General features: G+C 50.4%; 1 protein-coding gene across 2 annotated transcripts in view; it reads left to right on the forward strand.

The window, feature by feature from the left end:
- The window catches only part of SP1 (Sp1 transcription factor), a 225,318-nt gene that overhangs the window by 88,491 nt on the left and 116,892 nt on the right, over positions 1-19,935 (forward strand). For both annotated transcript variants that reach the window (XM_078687645.1, XM_078687654.1), the window contains exon 4: positions 5,611-5,773. In XM_078687645.1, coding sequence (XP_078543771.1) covers positions 5,611-5,773 — 163 coding nt within the window. The remainder of the gene's footprint in view (positions 1-5,610; positions 5,774-19,935) is intronic.

Genomic DNA, 19,935 nt, shown 5'->3' on the forward strand with positions numbered 1-19,935 from the left:
AGTGCCGCCGCGTGGCTACCATCCCCTGCGCCGAGCACTCTCCATCCCGGTGCACTCACTGGCCCCCGGGAGCTGAGGGTGTCGCCAGCCATCTCGCCGGATGCGCTCTATGCGAAGGTGGCCTGGTATATGCTGTCCACTAATTAAAGTGGGCACCATGTACCAATCAACACAACCCTTATGATGTAGGAGGTCAAAGATAACCTTATTGAAAGCTATCCTACTGGTAGCTATGGAGAGCAGCCTTCAGGCTTAATCTTGATGGACTGTAAAGCAGCTGTTTTACCAGAATATCACCTCCTGAACGACTAAATGAAGGAGTACCACACAGTAGTTATAGAAAAATTTGTATGTACTAATATAAAACTCTACTATCCTCTACACGAGGATAGAACATAAAGCACACAATACGAGATCAATAGAACAGTTGTAATTAGCACAATACACAGTTGGCTCCAGGGACAGACGAAACCATATACTAAAATAGTTGTATACCAATCACCCCTTGACTAGACACAGTGCCTAGCGCACGTAGAATCGCTGGGACCCCAAGGTGATGTCACAGAGAACCCATGTAGGATGGGTGCAGTGGGGAAACACGATTGCGTGCTCTGTGCAACTCCATGGGAAAGCCGCGGTTGCAAAGTTCAAGTATAAGGACCCTTCTCTGAGGACTTGGAGCAAATCCTTTGGAACTTAAGAGTTTAGAGAGCCACCCCACCTGTGGATACCGGAGTACCCAAGTTATCTATCGCAGGAGAGTTGGGTGCATAGGTCTGAAGTGGTGTCAGAAACTCTGTCGTTCTCTATGGAAGGGAGTGACTAAGTACTGCTGTCTTGAAGGTGAAAAGGGTCTGGTAGAATCCAAGCCTGGATTGTGGATGAAAGGAACCTGAAAGCAGAGGGGGACAGAGTCTTGGTCACTTCAGAGTGACCAGGGCTCGGTAGACTAACGCCCACCAATGTCTGGTGCGAAGAAGGGCTGCTTGACTCTGCAGCCACGAGGACCAGGAAACTTCTAGGACGACCAGGAGCCAGAGGTGAGCTCTCACACGAAGGATGTTGAGTGCTAAGGGGTCCTGTCCGACTGGAGCACCAACAAGCCTTGGCAAAAGTGGGATACTGGCCTCAAACTCAGTGAGAGGGCAGATCGACCTCTGGGACCTTCAGGACCCCACCTCCTGTGTTGCTGAAATATTCGGAGTCCGCAGGAGCTCAGGAACAGCAGACCGGTCAGTTGCGCTTTAGGTGCCTGCGAAGCAGGGGAGTGACTTCACTCCAAGGGAGATTCTTCTTTTGTCTTAAGTGCACCACAGGTCCCGCACAGAGCCTGAATGGAGCAAAGGCACAAACTAAGCTTCGGGCGTAAAGGGGGACGAAGTCGAGCCCACTCTAGGTCCAGCGAAGTCCAAGGTGTCCAGACGGTCGAAGGGCAGCGGTTTATTCTTGTAGAACCGTGTCCATGTAAAATCTAAAGTCTTACAGCCAGGTAAGCCCTTTTGTACCCACGGGAGAGGGTTGGACAGATTCTGGGGACCCTTCTAGGGGAGGGGCAGGACAGGGGTGGCTACACCCATGTCCTTTGTCCAGTTTTGTGCCAGAGCAGGAGTCAATGGCTCCCAGAACTGGTTTGAGCTGGACTATGCACAGGGACACAAAATGTGCCTCCAGTGCAGACTTTCAGGCACTCTTAAGTGCACCCACCCAGCCTCAATTCACTAAACCCTGTGTGGGAGGTGGTCGCAGCTCCCTGTGATGGGATGCCTGTTGTGCTGCCTTCCTCTGCTCAAGCTTGGCCCAGCAGCAGGAAGGCAGAAATGTGTCTGACTGGCAGCATCCATTTTGTGCTGTCTGGGTTGGGAATGCTGGCACCGGGTAGACCAGTGACCCCATGAAGCTCGCTTCTGAAGGGTGGAATCGTGCCTCCTCAAAGTTACTGGTGTGGAGGGATGATTCCAAAGTGTTTGATACCAAACACAATGTGTTTCTATGCAGCCGGTTTCGAGATTTCATTTACTGCGAGGTTATAATGTACCTCTGCCTGTATGTTCGGCTGAGTCCCTGGGTACATGGTGTACCATATACTAGGGACTTGTAAGGGTACCCCAGTATCCAATCTGGAGTGTACCAAAGTACATGTATGTCAATTTAAGGGAGAAAGCAGATAGACTGGAGTACTGATTAGTGGGATCCCAGTCAGACTAGTCAAAAACAGAGAGACATCAAGCAAAAAGTGGGGGTAACCATAAGAAGCAGGTGCTACTTTGCTACACGCTCCAAACAATGGCGGCTGTGTGAGTAAAATGTTCGGACGCCCCCGTTGACCGCTTGCCGTTGCTTCTGCTTCACAAAGGCCAACTGGGACCACAACGTGCTGCCAATTCAATCCGAGGAGGAGGGGGCAAAAAGCTAGCTAATCCAAAGACTCCTGGAGGGAGCTGGGATAGGCCCCGAAGTGACCAATGGAACTGCTGGAACAGAACGCCGAGATGGCCAGTGTCAGTCTGGCAACAAAACATTTCTGAGAAAACAAAATGCCCTCTTTACTGTAAATTTTTGTGAAGCTAGTGTCACCAGATGACAGACACCAGACCAGGCCTCTCACGCCAAACCAAGACTCAACGAGGCGATCGAGCGGTCTGCCTACAATGCAACTGCAGACGAGGCTTCGGGCCACCCACCACGCTGCTCAATTGTTCCTCGCGCTCACAACCTCTGCCGCTCCCCCTTCAACACAACACACCACCAGACTGAAGAGGGAGGCTTAAAGGGGGGGGTGAAATGCCCCAGCACTCACCGGACGACTGACGCCAGACCAGGGACACAACAGCGTGTCCAGCGAGGGACAAAGAGGGTGGCCAGTAGTTTGGGGCAGGTATACATTTGTGTCCCCAGCTCACCTGAAATGATGCTGCAGAGGTGCCAGATAGGATGGGGTCCCAGTGACCAGGCGCAGGGAGGTGCCTGCAGTGGCACGAAGTGTGCCACCCTCACTGCGTGTGCCACAGGCAGCCGCAAAATGCGCAATGTGATGCGAATTCTGGTATAGTGTCTCAGCCGAGAAGAGGTGTGTGAATGAATGAGTAATTTGGGAAGGTTAATTTCCTCATTCAGAAGTAACTCCTGCCGTCTCTTCCACAAAGTGTGCAACAGTCTTCTGGACAACTTAGCCCCGGTGGAGAAGAGTGAGCAGTGAACCTGTATGAGGCGCAGGGGACTGGTATTGTATTCCCCCACACCCTCCCCCCCCGCCGATGGTAGTTCCACCAGAACATTAGCTTGCTTGAGAGCAGCTTCATGTCCAAGGAATAAACACATGACTCCGGCTGCAAAAAGCCCTGAGAAATGTTGGGTCATTCCTCTTATTTGGCATTTACAGGGGGGGGGGGGGGGGGGGGATCCTGGACCGGGCTTCTGCCTATTCTGAAATTGTTTTTAACCTTAGGTTTTAAGTTAGCGTATTTCGTTTCAGTCCAAGACTACTTCTGAGGTCTAAGCTGTGTACTTCTGACGACAGCATGTGGCAAAACACATACAATGTATCTATCTCTCTTTCTCGCTTTGAGTTTCAGCGCAATCCTTTTGAAAATTGATACTTAGAACCACTCTTTGACTGGTGTTGGAAACGCTTGTTATCTTCTATAGGTTATGTATAGAACAAATAAATTAAAGAGGGGCGTTATGTTTTATGCCCCCACAGAAGGCTTAATTCTTGTGAACGCCTTCACGTCGAGCCTGTTTCACCGATGTGCAGAGGTTAAGTTTCTACCTTTCATACTGATGAGTTTTTTTCCTCACGTGGTGTTAAAACATTTGCCCTCTTATTGAAATAACTGCATCTCGAGAAGTGTTCGTTCTTATCTGTTTTTCTTCCTGGTAGACTTCGGATTTTGTACGGAGCACTGGCACCATTGTGTCTGCAGCGACATAAATTATCCACAAACATCATTTTTTTTATTTTTTGGGACTGGGCTGTACTACTGAGGTGTTCCAGTTCAACGCCCACATTGCTGAGTCGGTGCTTGCTCACGGGGCGTTCCATACTACAAGGGAACAAGCGCAACTCATTGCCTCGTGCCGCCCATTTTGTTGCAACTCCCGTTACTGAAATTTTCCACTCACATAATGCAGTGGGGAAATGCCTGTTTCTAATGACCACAACGCTTAATATATAGGTTCAGTAGCACGCACGTAGCCTGGGTCTATTTTTTCACATTGAAGATGGAAACTCTTTCTGTCATTGCTGACTTGCATATACGTTTCCTATACCTATGCATCATGCTAACTGTAAACTGTTGATTAAACGTGGGCATTTTTTGTTTGTTTTTGAATGTCAAAGTAGTTTCATTTCTTGCTATCCTTTTTTTGGTGAGGGTGGCCAGTTGTGTTTAAATATGGTTCGTTTGAAATCATTTGAACTTCCTTGGTGTTTTGACTCCTTAGTATCTGAGTTAGTGACGCAGACCTTATTCCTAGCCACACTCCCATTGAGCTGATGCATACAACTCGTGGCTAAAGCATGTTTGTGATAAAGGTTCAATCAGGGTAACAGTTGTGTTCCCCTTGATAGACAACAACACAAGAAAAGAGACATCAGACTGGTCGCCTTCAGACACTACCTTCCTCACACCTGAAATCCCATTGATTGGCCGAGACCATTTAAACAATCAGTCTTCTGTCAGTGACCTCTAAAGATTTTAGTTGCTTGCCCCCAACAAGATAGAAAATAATGCTCCCATATGCATTATCAGATGCCTTTTGTTATCTTACTGCCACCTAATCAGTCGATTGGTTTGGGTACATCATGTGTTAATGTACATCATGTAGATTATTCCATAAGTCTCCATTCGACCTTTCCTCCCTTCCCCTCACCATTTTGGACTGTTCATGTTTTCAAGATCGTAAAAAACGATTGAAATGGTAGTGGACAAGCTGCATAGGTTTGTTCACTTACCGGGTCACTCAGCTTGAAAAATATGGCAAATAGGAGCTTGGAAATAGTGCAGCTAGGAGCAGTTTAATTATAAATGGATGCTGGGTCAGCATACTATGACATTCATTAGTATTGTAGACGTACCAAAAGGTGTTATTTTTACTAAAACAGAACCTCTTTTATGAATTTAAGGTTTGATTGACAACTCCAGGATTATACCTAATCAGATTGGAAGTAATTTTTGACAGTGTCTTATATTGTGCTGTGCTTGTAGTCTTAAAAGTGTTCTAGAAGGCAAAGAGTTTAAACTGGAACATTTGATGGTGGGTGAGATATTTGATGGATTTTGGTTTTCCAAGAACAGCCTAAGGACCGGAATCATAATGATGTCAATGTAACTGATGGAATATAGAAGGCAGGTAGAGAAGAGAGTAACTAGGTCAAGGAGTCTGCAACAAGCGGGCTTTTGCAGAATGCCTTTTCATAGGTATTTTATAATTAGAAGAAGAAAAAAATTATGCTGGAAAATACCCACGATGGAGAAGTAGGATTACAAATAGGTATTCGTCCTCTTTTTAGAAACCGTATCTCTGAAGGTTTATTGCATTATTTTCATGGAAAGTGTATAACAGTGTCATCAACTGAAGGTCAAGTAAACTTTTTTCTCCCCCACATAGGAGATCATAATTCCCAGATGACTATCCATAGTGCCGGAGCAGATGTCATACAGGATGATCCTGGGATGGATGATGGGGAGGCCAGCCCAGACACACAGCCTTCAGGCCGAAGGATGCGAAGAGAAGCCTGCACCTGCCCATACTGCAAGGATAATGAAGGAAGGTAGGTATTCTCTAACTACACTACAGACTTGAAATTCTTAACTGAGATAAGTTGAAGAAATCCGAAACCTATTTTTTTCTACTGAGTCTGTCTTTTTTAAAATGTGCTGTTAATCTGTGAAACGAGCCAAGCAAGAGGACTGGTATGCTGTTTGTGTCTTCAAAAGTGCCTATTTTTGAGCATACCATACATAGTCCGCTGTTCAACACTGGCTCTACTCCATTTTTTTTTTATATATAATATACCACCTTCAGAAGGCTGAACCTCACTGTGCACTCCCGTCATAAGCTTTTGTATGATGGTAATTTAGATTACATTGTTTTGAGCAATGCAAGGGTTTTCCTTGTCCTGAACTCCCAGGGATTTTCTTCTCGTCTTTAACTTTTTAAGCTGTCCTCTGATGCTTTCTGTGAGGCAACATTAAACACCCTTGCGCAGCCTGCAAATTTTAGGAGGGAGAGGGGCGGACAGGACACACGACAAGCACACATACACACTCACTCACAACCATGCATTCACACAATCAAATCCATTAACTACACTAATTACTAAATAGTCAGATACACGCACTTACCGGCAGCTCTGCTTTGGAGGTCACAGGAGGGTTGGTACTGCTGCCTTTTCTCATTGGTTGATCATAGGTAAGTTAGTGAGGGAAAGCAGCAGTCCCAAGCCTCGGGGTCCCAGGAGAGTTGACTGCTGCCTTCCCTCATTGATAAGGGAAGGCAGCATTCCCAACCTTATCACAGAGTGGAACAGGGCCAGTAAGACTGCTGACCACACCCCACCCTCCTCTCCGACGAGGTGTCTCTGATTGACACTTTACCCAGGGCTCTAAAGGACTTAAAACTGAAGCACCCAGGTCCAAGACACTGAGTGAATCTTCCCCTCGTCACAAGGGTAGGGCCTCTAGGACCTTTGCTGAGTTCAGCTTAGGCAGCCAGGAGCCTTCACATTTAGCACATGTCTAGCTCCTTGTTGCCTCACTTAAAAATGAGTGTCTGTAAAGGGAGCTGAGACTTTATGTAATATATTAATCATTTGTTATATCATGTAAAGAATCCAGAGATTCCCCCAGAAGTGTACAGGGCTCAATTCAAACTCAAAGTGCTCTATTTGTGGTAGTGTGGTCAAGCAGCCTTAGGCCTAACACAGGAGTGTAAGACATTAGCTATGCACACATTGATTACTAAATAACACATGACTCACAAAGGAGATCCACACCAATTTTAGAAAAATAGTAAGTCTGGGTGGTGAACTCCGCTCGCAAAGTTTTCTGCACTCCATGTTACGCGGAGCTCGCAGAGTTCCAAAAACTTTTTTTCCCTCGCTCGCGTTCATCAATTTCAAGTTTAGCAAGCGCGAAAAATCCACCTCCCGGCAAGAATTTTCCTTCGCAATCGTCAACATCTAGTTGGGGAGTGTGGAAAATCAACCTCCCGGCGAGATTTCTCAGCGCGGGCGGTCGGATTTCTCATTGCGATTTGTCGCGGAAGCTAGTGACCACGCACGTTGAGGAACCATCCGTGTTGAGAAAGCTGACGCACAAGTGAAAATCTACTTGAATGGCAGAAAGGAAGCAGCGCCCGCTTGCGCTGTGTTTTGTGCCGTTCGCGTTGATTGCACAGTGCGGACAATCACCTGCCACTGAAAATCACTGCAAACAGCATTTATCTAACGCACTCTGCTGCTTGCGGAGCTCCGCGGAGCTTGGCAGTTTTTTCTGCACTCCGCGAACTCTGCCCAGGCTTAAAAAATAGGCTTATTTCTAGGTTTATTTTAAGATCGAGATGTACCTTCAAAGGTGAGTACGTTTTTTAATACAAATATTTGACACTTTAAAAAGTGGTCACTTCATGAAATTAAGTGCAAGCCAATGGGGGAGATCGGTTTCAGAAATGGTCTGCAGGCTCTGGCTTGAAGCCCGGAAGAAGAAAGTCCACTGCTGTCCAGGTAAGTAGTGATGCTTGTGGACATTGGGACACCATTGGTCGAGCTCCGCAAGGCCCAGAGTGTTCTGAAGCAGGGGTGTCCTTTTGGCATCTGGAAAGTCTTACCGAAGCAGGTGGAGGTCGGGGGGGAAGTCTTCGGAATGAGGCTTCGGGCATTGATACACTGTCCGTCAGGTGTCCGCCTCAGAATCGCTGGGGAACCTTCACAGAACCGGTGGGTCACTTGGACTCAGGCCGTGAGCGTCTGATGCAGAGGTGGGGTCTGGGAGTGTTTTTGCTGTTCTTCAGGGGCAAAACGTTTCGAGTTTAAAGTTGGTTTCTGCTTGGATAGGTCCGATGTCCACGGAAGATTCAGTCCTTATTGAAGGCAGGCAGTCCTCCTAGGGTTTTGGAGGCCGCTGGGTCTGTAGGTCAAAACTGCTTTTGTAGGAGGTGTGAAAGGCAGCAGACGGGCCTGCAGGTCTGGTGCTGAGTCAGTCACTGGTCCTTCTTTCTTGCTGTTGAGGCTGTGCGGTATCTTGGCTTCGTAGGTAGTCAGATATCCGACTTCAGAGTCTGGGTGTTCCACCTAAATACTAGATTTAGGGGCGTTACAGGGTAGTGATCAGTGGGTACCAACTTACCTGGGGTGTCTACACCCGATATTATGCCACCCTCTTGTAGGAGGGGGCTTGGTCCTAGCCCTGATTGGATATATACCACTATCTTCAAGATGGTGGGCACTGAAAAATGTTCTTCACTTCACCTCCAACAGTCGAGGGGTGGAATTGCAAAGGGGGGGCACCACCTATTCTCAGTTTTTCCACTGGTTATTCCACCAAAAGTTTGGGTTTGAACCGGGGCTACCATCTGCTGATAGCAACAGAGGCAGGTTTGTATTATAAAGGCAGCACAACTTTTGAAGCTTTCCTCTCGCACACATGTCTGCCTGGGGGAGGAGATGGGCTTTGTTTCTGGCCTCTGAGAGCAAGGGCTCTCACCCCAGGGGGTACGGAAGCATGTCTGGTGGTGGCAGGCTGCCTAAAGCCAGTCAGAGACCACTCCAGGGTTGGTAGATTTTTAGGGGGCACTTCTGAAGTGCCCTCTGGGTACATGTTTTAATGAAATCAACACTGGTATCAATGTGGGTTTATTAAGAGGAGTTGTTTGATATTAAACACTCCTGGGTTCAGTGAAGCCATCTCGGTGCTGGGAAACTTGAGTTGTCCGGTTTCCAGCCCATGTACCCTCTGACTTCCCTGGCACCTACAAAGAATAGATGTAAATAGTGTAGGGCAGATATAGGGCACCCTGCCTTAGGACTCACTCGTAAGGCCTACCAGAGGGGTGACTTAATCATATTTTAGGCAGTGCTGCTTGACATGGCACACAGGCAATGTGCCATGTCAACTTTGTTGCTTTTCTCTACACCAAGGCATACAGGCTGCAGTGGCAGTTTGCATGGCCTTGGTGAGGGGTCCCTAGGGAACCCTTTTCAATCCCAGTGACCTAGGTTCCATGAGCGAGAGCTTTTTCTGTCGCCGCTCCTCAGCTCTGGAACTCTCTTCCAATTGAGATTAAAACCTCACCCTCAATTGATTTGTTTAAAAAGGCCCTTAAAACTTGGTGCTTCATTAGAGCCTACCAATGAGAGAATGCTGTTTGATCCGGCGAGCTGTATTATTTGAAGTAGGCGCCTTGACGCCCATTGGGCAAAGTTTGCGCAGGACAAGATACATTTCATTCATTCATTCATGAGTGCCATTTTCTAGGGACTTACAGCGGGGGGTGGGAGTTGATTCAAGCTAGCCTGGCTGATGGGAGTTACCCCGAAACCAGGATGCTTGTGTCCGGTCCAGGGAAGACCTGGTCTGGCAATTTGGGCTGGACTGTTCACACGAGGAACAACGTCAAGACTGATTTGCATACGACTGGTTCTGAACCGGGGTGCCGAAGTGAGCTAAAGAATTATGATGGATTCAACCCAGATCTGAGACTAGGGATGAGTGTCTGAAAAGTTTAGGCGCTCCGTCTATCTCTTTGTGTTTACCACAGAATAGTGTCACATCCTCTCCCTGAGGAAGAATTTAGCTGAAGCTATCCTCTATAAAAATAAGAGTCACAATTCGAAATAGCAGGCCTCCCTTTCTCGGTAAGGCTCTGTTTGCCAGCATACAGAGGAAGAGAACTTTTGTATGATAAATGAATCCGTGCCCTGAAAGCGGTTGGCATTGTAGAAAAAAAGGCATTCTTTAAACAATACAGACCCAAATAGTATTGTGTTGTTTTTCCCTCCCCCCCCAGCAGAGTGCAATATCTAAAATGGTCCTAGCAAACGCACCAAAAACAAGGCTAAAGCAACAATACCAATGGAGATACCCCCAAAAAATAATCACCCCTGAAGTCCTCCCAGCAGCAGTAGGCATTCCATAGGTAACCATCAGTGCTGACCTAATCCCCCCCTTTTTTCCCCACAACTAGAAAACAAAGTGGTGTACTAATGTATCGTAGAGTACCAAAAAGAGTCAATCTAATATTGTCCTGTATTAGACCTGCGTTTGTCAACAAATATATTTTCCTAGGTTCAGGTTATTGGCCCTACACCTTTAAAAAAAAATATATATATATATATTACTACTTTTCAGTACATCATAATGCACAGAACATACATTTAATCAACATGTGTCAAAGACCAACAGTACCCCGCACATTATCCTTACCATTACAAAATTGTGTCTAGATTCACTCCCTACCCCCCCCACACACACCCCTTTCTTCCTCTAAATAGAAAAACAGAAGACAAAGGAAGTATATGTTCGAGGCATATGGGCTGCTAAATTCATTTCTGTAGTAGGGGATCTCTGTGTATAGTCATAATCTAGTGAATAGTCCCGCCCATGTGCGTGGACCCCGGCAATCAAAAATAATCTCTTAAGTTGTCAAAAAATTGCAGAACTGCAAAGACACTTAAGAGAAAATTTAAAGACAAATAATGCAGCCTATATCCACAGGCTACACTGTCCAGTACTTCAACTAGAAATTCCACCAAAAATCCACAAACAGCAAAGCCTGTCCAGATTTCCCATGCTTTTACTGCAAAAAAACCCCTCAGAAATGATAGAGAGGAAGGCCTGGACAGACAAGCCCCATAGGCTGCCATTATGTGGTTTAAACAGGATACTGTGCCTTTAAGGAAACCTTCTAGAACCTTCTCCCAGTATCCCAGAATGCATAGCAGGTCCCACTGACTTCAGTTCTTTTTTCCGGCTCCTGCTTACAGGACCCTGGCATTGAGCTCTCCCTTGTTTCAAGGGTTTATTGCATGTTTTGGCACTTTTTGTATTCTGAAAGTGTTGCAGTTTACTCTCTTGGTTGTCTCTTCTCTTCTGTGTGCTGCTTCAGGTGTTTTAGGGCTCTAAAATGCCTGGACTCTTTGTGAAGTGTCCAGCATGTGAGAGGAAGAAGGCCAGAGGTGACCCACAAGAGATCTGCATCGTCTGCCTCCCTGAAGATCATGTCCCTGAGGAGTGTCATCTGCCAGCAGTTTACAACTCGCACTCTGAAGGAAAGGGCGAAGATCAGGCTGTCTGGCCTTGAGGAGAGGCGCCTGCAGGCTGCAGGTGGGTCTGGGCAGTCAGGGAGGGTTCCCTCTGCCTCTGCTGAGGCCTCTGGGGGGCTCCCCAGAGGCAGGAAGCCCAGCAAGCGATTCAGGTCTCCGTCGACGTCGATAGCGTCGACGACGTCGAGAGGGATGACGGCGGTGTGCTCCCCTTCGCTCCGGGTCGAGATATCGGGACGACTCGACGTCGAAGCCACCGCGGACGAAGCAGACGTCGTCTCCGACGTCGAGGGCTTCATACCGACGTCATGGACGGAGCAGGCATCGGCGCTCGCCGTCGAGGCGACACCGCCGGTCGACGTCGAGGGGATCCTCGGCGTCGAGAGCATCCAGACGACGGCGGCGACGCTCGTCGTCGAGGGAGGACCGTTCGACGTCGCGGAGGCATGCGACGTCGCGGAGGAAGAGGTCGACGTCGAGGGGTCGGCGTTCGACGTCGAGGGATCGGCGTTCGACGCCGAGGAAGAAGAGGTCGACGTCGCGGAGGCGGCGTTCGACGCCGGAGTCAAGGAAACGTCCTTCGACGCCGGAAAAGCGACGCTCGACGTCGAGCAGACGGAGGTCGGCGTCTGGGAGTCGGTCAGGATCTCCAAAGCGTCGCAAGAGGGATTCTAGTCCCAGGAGTCACACTGCTTCCAGTGGGGGACGCAAGAGGAAGCGGTCTCCGGCTGAAGGGGCGGGCTCTCAGCCCCCTTCGCCTAAAGGATCACAGGGCACGGTGTACTCTGCGGTGTACACTCCTTCTCGGCCTCGGTCGACGCATACACCTGTTCCTAAGGCGGTCACTCCTCCTCATCTGCCTGAAGAGGATCCTCCGACACTGCCTCCACTTCCAGCGGACGACCCGCCGCCACCGGTCCCTCCGCGTGGGCCGGCACCGCAGCCGAAGGTTCCTCCGCCGAGGTCCGCTTCGCTGCCGTTTTTGCCTGTACCTCCTAAGGGGACCCCTAAACCTGCACCCAGGGAGGCTCCGAGGGGGACCCCACCACGGAAACCGGTGGGGAGGCCACGGACTGGCAGGTCTCGCTCTCGCTCTCGCTCTGGCAGGCGGGACAGGTCGCGACACAGATCATCCACGCGGTCGAGACGCCGCCATAGGAGGCGCGAGTCTCGCTCCCGCACGGGATCCTCTGGTTCCAGGGAGCGTTCTCCTACCCTGTCAGGATCACCGGATACGAGGGTGTCCCCAATTGATGACCTGGTGGCGTTCCAGGATGTCCTCTTGAGGGGCGCTGCGAAGCTGGGCATACCCCTGACGGTGCCCACGCCGAAGACGTCGGTGATCTTCGAGACATTGCACCAAAAACACTCGTCTCGCCCTCTCCTGCCTCTGGTACCGGGCCTGGAGGAACCAGCTATGGATCTTTTCCTCACCCCAGCGGTGGCAAAGGCGGCGCCATCTAGGTTGCTGAGGAAGTACCGGGCCCCGGATTCGGATCCGGCTTTTCTGAGAGCGGAACCCCCTCCGGACTCCGTCATTGTGACGGCGGCACGCAAACAACATGCCTCCGCTCCGTCATCCACGGTCCCCCCGGATAAGGAGTCCAGGTGGATGGATTCGGCAGGGAGAAAGGTCTGTGGAACAGCCGCCACCTCCATGAAGGCTGCGAGTGCCACGGCGCTGTTGGGTCGGTACGCCCGCTCCCTCTGGGACTCCCTTGAGCGTTTTGTGGAGCACTTGCCTCGTGAACAGCGTGAGGATTTTCAGGAAGTGCTGAGTGAAGGGATGCTGGTGGCCAACCAGATCATCAGTGCGGCGGACTCTTCCCTGTTGGCTGCTCATGGGTTTTGCCATGGGGTCAACCAGAGGCGTAGCCTGGCTCCGTCTTACGTCCCTGAAACCGGACGCACAGCAGAGGGTGGCCAACCTGCCGTTCTCCGGCAAGTCTCTTTTTGGGCAGCATGCGGACGACGAGATGGCCCGCATGAAAGCGGAGGCCGAGACGCTCACGGCGGTGGGCCTTGAGAAGCCTAAGGAGACGAAGAAGCCGTACCGCCCTTTCCAACGGCGGTCCGGTGGACAAGGCCGTGGCCGTGGCCAGGCTTCGGGACATTCGCAACAGCAACAGCAGTTCCGTAAGCCGTTCCAGAAGCGCCAGAGGGGCAGGGGAGGCCAGCAGTCGGCTCCGGCGCCCAAGGGCCAGGCTGGGTCTAGGCCCTAGGAACTTACTTCCCCCGGATCCGTTACCCACTCCGGTAGGGGGAAGCATCCAATTTTTTCTGGCAGAGTGGAGAAAAATTACTCAGGACAAGTGGGTGCTGAATATTGTTTGCAATGGATACAGTCTTCGGTTCACCAGCCCGCCTCCATCGATTCCTCCGGTCAGCTCGCGGTTTCAGCTGCTAGAGCTCCAGGTGGAGGCCGATACCCTGTTAAGGAAAAGGGCGATAAAAGACGTGCCTCTGTCCCAGAGAGGAAGAGGCCTGTACTCCCGGTTCTTCCTGGTTCGCAAGAAGGACAAGAACGAGTTCAGGCCCATTCTGGACTTGCGACAGGCAAACAGGTGGAATCGCAGGGAAAAGTTTCGCATGCTGTCGTTGCATCAGATTTATCCTCAGTTGCAACAGGGGGATTGGCTCTGTGCCATAGACCTACAGGATGCATACTTCCATGTGCCCATTGCACGCAAACACAGGAAGTTCCTGCGGTTCCAAGTCGGCACCAATCACTATCAATACACAGTACTCCCATTCGGACTGAAGTCTGCGCCGAGAACGTTCTCGAAGTGCATGGCGGTGGTGGCAGCGCACCTGCGGAAGAACAAGGTGTTTGTCTACCCGTACCTGGACGATTGGTTGATCAAGGCATCCTCCTTCTCAGAAGCGCGAGCACACTTCCAGAAGACGTGCGTTCTCTTGGACAAGCTGGGGTTGCACATCAACATGGCCAAGTCGGTCCCGACTCCGGTCCAATGCATACAGTACTTGGGAGCCTCCATCGATACGCTGTCAGCAAGCGTGTCTCCTTTGGAAGAGCGACGATTATCTCTCCTTCGGAAGGCTCAGGCTCTTATGTCGACTCCATCTACAACAGTGAGGACGGTGTCTTCTCTACTGGGTTCGATGGCCTCTTGTATCTTCCTGACGCCGCACGCACGACTGCACATGAGACCGCTGCAGGAGTGCTTGGAGGACCAGTGGGATCAGAGGAAAGGATCCTGGGACGACAGGATACGACTGTCTCTGCATGCTCTTCAGTCTCTGAAGTGGTGGTGTTCGGCGGAGAATCTCCTCAGAGGGGTTCCCTTTCACAAGGACATTCCCACGCAGACTGTCGTGACGGATGCTTCTCTCCTGGGATGGGGAGCGCACTCCGGGACTCTGCAGATTCAGGGAGCGTGGTCTCCGGTGGAGGCCACTTATCACATCAACTTCCTGGAACTCAGAGCTGTTCACTTGGCACTGAAGGCCTTTCTTCCGTCCTTCCAGACCAGCTCCCTGCTTGTGCAAACGGACAACACTACCACGATGTACTACCTCAACAAGCAGGGGGGCTCGAGATCTCGCACTCTGTCACAGGAGGCGCAGGCGATCTGGCACTGGCTCCTGGCCAGAGGACTGACGATAACGGCTACCCATCTGCCAGGTGTGCAGAATGTTCAGGCGGACGAACTCAGCAGACTCATTCAGGAAAACCACGAATGGGTCATAAACGACGAAGTACTGGGAGAAGTGTTTGCAAGGTGGGGAACTCCAGACGTGGATCTGTTCGCCACCGCCGAAAACAGCAAATGCCGAGACTTCGCCTCCAGGTACTACCAGCCGGGGTCGCTGGGGAATGCGCTATGGATCAGCTGGTCGAACAGCTTTCTGTACGCTTTTCCACCCATTCCCCTGATTCCGGCGGTACTCATCAAGCTGGCCCGGTCCAGGGCTCGGATGATTCTCATTGCCCCGGAGTGGCCCAGGCAGTGGTGGTTCACGGACCTGCTTCACCGTTCTCTCCTTCCTCACATTCGGTTGCCGTGCAGGCCGGACCTTCTCACGAAGTTCGGGGGGCGGATGTTACACCCCAGCCTCTTGTCTTTGAGTTTGGCGGCATGGCTCCTGAGATAGTGCAGTATGGACATCTGAATCTGCCCGAAGATTGCATGGACATACTGAAGGAGTCTAAGAGACCTTCCACTAGGACTTCATATGCTTACAAGTGGAAGAGGTTTTGTATCTGGTGCCGGTCAAGGAACCATGACCCTACAACCTGCAAGGAAGATGTCATCCTTCCTTACCTTTTACATTTGGCGCAGTCTGGCCTTAATGTTCATTCCATTAGGGTTCATCTTGCTGCATTGACTGCCTACAGGAAATGCCCTTCACAGACTTCTTTTTTCCAGATCCCTGTGATCAAAGACTTTCTGGAAGGATTGAAGAAGGTGTTCCCTCCTGTCAGGCTTCCCTCGCCTTCATGGGAATTGAATGTGGTGCTGTCCAGATTGATGAAGGAGCCTTTTGAACCCATTCACAAGGCTTCGTTGCAGCACCTGTCCTGGAAGGCGGCGTTCCTCGTGGCCATTACATCGGCCCGCAGGGTGAGTGAAATTCAGGCGTTGTGTTGTACTGAACCTTATACTGTGTTTCATGCTGCTAAGGTTGTGATGCGTACTCACCCTAAATTTCTTCCCAAGGTTATTTCTGATTTTCATGTCGACCAGACCATAACTTTACCTACGTTTTTTCAGAATCCTTCCTCTCCGGCGGAACGATCTTTGCATTCCCTGGATGTTAGGAGGGTGTTGAAATTTTATCTGGATAAGACCAAAGATATTCGTAGGTCAGACCAATTGTTGGTCAATTATGGATCAGTCAGGACGGGTCTTGCTACCTCTAAGCAGTCCATTTCTAGGTGGATTGTGTCCTGCATTCAATTGTGTTACCAAAAAGCTAATAAGACCTTAGGAGGTAAGCCTAAGGCTCATTCCACTGCCACGACAGCCTTGCTCCGTAATGTGCCGATTGCAGAAATCTGCAAGGCCGCCACTTGGAAGTCGGTTCATACCTTTGCTAAGCATTACTGCCTGGACTCTGATGCCAGGGCAGACGCTCAGGTTGGGCAGGCTTCGCTGCGGAATTTGTTCGCACAGTAGTGGCGTTATGTTCTTTCTCCACCGCCGCTTTGGTGTGGGGATGGGCTTGCCATTCTATTCACTAGATTATGACTATACACAGAGATCCCCTACTACAGAAGGAGTAGTTTCTGTTCTGTAACTCCAGTTCTGTAGTAGGGGTATCTCTGTTATAGTCATAAGCGCCCGCCCTCCTCCCCGGTGGAGAATTGTTCATGTAAGTAATGCTACAGGTCTGGCGTTTTTACGCCTTCAAAAAGAACTGAAGTCAGTGGGACCTGCTATGCATTCTGGGATACTGGGAGAAGGTTCTAGAAGGTTTCCTTAAAGGCACAGTATCCTGTTTAAACCACATAATGGCAGCCTATGGGGCTTGTCTGTCCAGGCCTTCCTCTCTATCATTTCTGAGGGTTTTTTTTGCAGTAAAAGCATGGGAAATCTGGACAGGCTTTGCTGTTTGTGGATTTTTGGTGGAATTTCTAGTTGAAGTACTGGACAGTGTAGCCTGTGGATATAGGCTGCATTATTTGTCTTTAAATTTTCTCTTAAGTGTCTTTGCAGTTCTGCAATTTTTTGACAACTTAAGAGATTATTTTTGATTGCCGGGGTCCACGCACATGGGCGGGACTATTCACTAGATTATGACTATAACAGAGATACCCCTACTACAGAACTGGAGTTACAGAACAGAAACTACTCCATCTTTTGCATTAGATCGCCGCCTAGTGTTGGGTCCGGATGATCGCACATTGTTGTCCTGGAAGAGTCTTCGAAGTATCCTGAGATAGGTGGCTCCTCCCCTGGACTACAGTGCGCATGGGCATCGGCTCCATCCCCAGATTGTTTTTTTCCGCCATTGGGTTCGGATGAGGTCTCGACGTCTCTCTGTCGGAACCGAGAAAAACTAGCTTTTTTACGGCCAAAAGGCCTTATATTCTTTGCGTCGGTATTGTTTGCGCACAGTCTCGAGTTCTTCCGTCTCTTTGAGTCGGAATCAGCGGAGTCGTTTCACTCTTCGGACATCGAGGCCTTCTCATCGCAACACGACCGCAACTTTTCAGCATGGAGCGGAGCCCGTTTAAAAACGGTCCACTCTGTGGGTCCAAATACCCACATATCGACGTACACCCGGTCTGTAACAAATGCCTTTCACCAGACCATAACGAGGACAACTGCATGGCCTGCTCCAAATTCAGGTCAAAGAAGACACTCAAGCTTCGGCGCGCGGTGCGCCTTGAGGCCAGACAAGCGGTCCCAGATCCAGAAAACATCTTCGGCGACCAAGAAGAGGAGGAACAGAGCCATCATCTTCAAATATCCCCGCCCGAGACGGAGGTCGAGGCGGATCCGGAAGACGACAATGGAGTCGTGGGTCAAGGCCTTGAATACGTCGACGAGGTAGGGGACGTCGAAGAGGTTTATGGGGCCGCGGAAGATAGCTCAGGGGATGAGCTATGCCCCGAAGGTTACGAAGATCAGGATCGGGTCACGGGATCGCCTGTCGGCCTTACCCAAGACCCCGTACCGCAAGCCACGGCCCCGCCTTCAGGCCCGGCCACGGACATACTTGCTACGCAGCCCGTACCGAAACTGAAACTAACGGTATCGACTACACCTAAAATGGCCGACCCGAAATCGAAACCGAAACTTACGGGTTCGAGCGACTCTAAGATGGCGGCCGTTACTCCAAAAACACCTAAACCGGCTGCCTCATCGACTCAGTCGGCCACCGGTCCACAGAAGTCGAAGAAAACTGTCGATTCCACAGTGTCGACATCGTCGCCAGAGGAGGTTTCCTCTAAGAAGGGAGTTCGGCACGGGTCAAGCGCTGCGACGCCGTCGAAGCCCGCCAAGGCCGGCGACAAGGCTCCGGTTCCGACTGGGACTTCGTTAGTCGGACACATGGTGGAGACGGACCCGGCTAAATCACACGGATCGAAAGCTGGAACGTCCACGCATCGGTCCAAGGACTCTGGGTCGGCGGCTGCGGCATCATCGTCCAAGACTCAGAAGGGCCACCAGGACGTCGGATCCGAGGGCAAGGTCAAGACCTCCTCGTCGGCGCCAAACGCCGCTGTAAGTGAAGCGTCCCCCATCGCCTCTTCACTACAGAGAATCAGGGAGAAAGCCTCTGCTACGTCGGCTCCGATGCCGTCGCCGCAGAAGCCGATGGACATTCCGGCAAAGCCTGCTAGTAAACTTCTCTTCCTTCTGCCGCCGAAGGAAGCGCCGAAGGCCTTCTCAACCAAATCGACGCCAAAGAAGTCGGATTCTTCAACGTCTGGAGCACTTTCAGGTCAACTACTCAACTCAGAAGAGGAATCTGAGCGTTTTATCGACGCTGACACGGGCAAATTGACCCTCTACAAGAGGAGAATCACTTCACAGCCAGTGGACTCCTATGTTATCCCCCTAAAGAAGAAAAGGCTTGCTCAGGACGCTTCAGCCCTGATGGAACCTATCCAGCCTCCACCTAGAAAGAGCCCAACACCTTCCCCAGAACACTCTGAGGGTGAGGGATATGGTGAAGATGACCAATACACTTTCCCCATCAATGAACCCGATGCACAGCAAGATTCATATGATGACATAGGTGACCAAGGCACACAAGATGTGGGGCAGGACCCACAGCCTTTCAGTGTACGTGCATCCCCAACAGAAGACTCTGCAGGTTTCCATGCACTTATTGAAAGGGCAGCAGCTAATCATGATGTGGACATGCATGCTGACCCAGTAGAAGAGGACTTTCTATTTGACACTTTTTCAGTCTCTGAGAGGACTGTAAAGACACTGCCTATGCTCAAGGGGGTCATTAAACATGCTGCAGACATCTTTAAAGAACCTACCAGGGCAAGAGTGGTCAATCCACGTATCGAAAAAAAGTACAGACCAGCACCTGCAGACCCTGCATACATTCTGGGACAGTTGCCGCTTGACTCCCTTGTGGTCGCAAATGCCCGCAAAAGGGCGAACTCCCAAACAACGGGTGAAGCTCCTCCCCCGGATAAGGAGTCAAAAGTGCTAGAGGCAGGGGGCAAAAGAGTAGCTGCACAGGCTGCCAATTTTTGGCGTATTGCAAATACACAGGCACTCTTGGCACGTTATGATAGGGCGCATTACGACACCCTAGAGCAAGTTTTACAACACCTGCCTCCGCAGTTTCAAGAGGGCACCAAACTGCTTATAGAAGAGGGAAAACTGATCTCCAACGCAGCCATAAAGTGTGCACTTGATGCCGCAGACACAGCAGCTAGGGCTATTAACACTAGCGTCATGCTGAGACGACAGGCGTGGCTCCGCATATCGGGGTTTAAACCAGACATTCAAACAACCATACTTAATCAGCCCGTTAATCCTGATAAACTGTTTGGTCCAGATGTTGACATCACCCTAGAAAAGATTAAGAAAGACAACGAAACTGCTAAGGCTATGGGGGCCCTACAATCACAGCAATTCCGTGGCAACAATTTTCGTCGCTCAGGTGCACGTGGAGTCACCAGAGGACAGATGGGTCAACAGTCACAATTCTCTAGAGGTGGAGCACAATCCTCG

This window comes from Lissotriton helveticus, chromosome 1_1, assembly GCF_964261635.1.
Source record: "Lissotriton helveticus chromosome 1_1, aLisHel1.1, whole genome shotgun sequence".
Classification (NCBI taxonomy): Eukaryota; Metazoa; Chordata; class Amphibia; order Caudata; family Salamandridae; genus Lissotriton; species Lissotriton helveticus.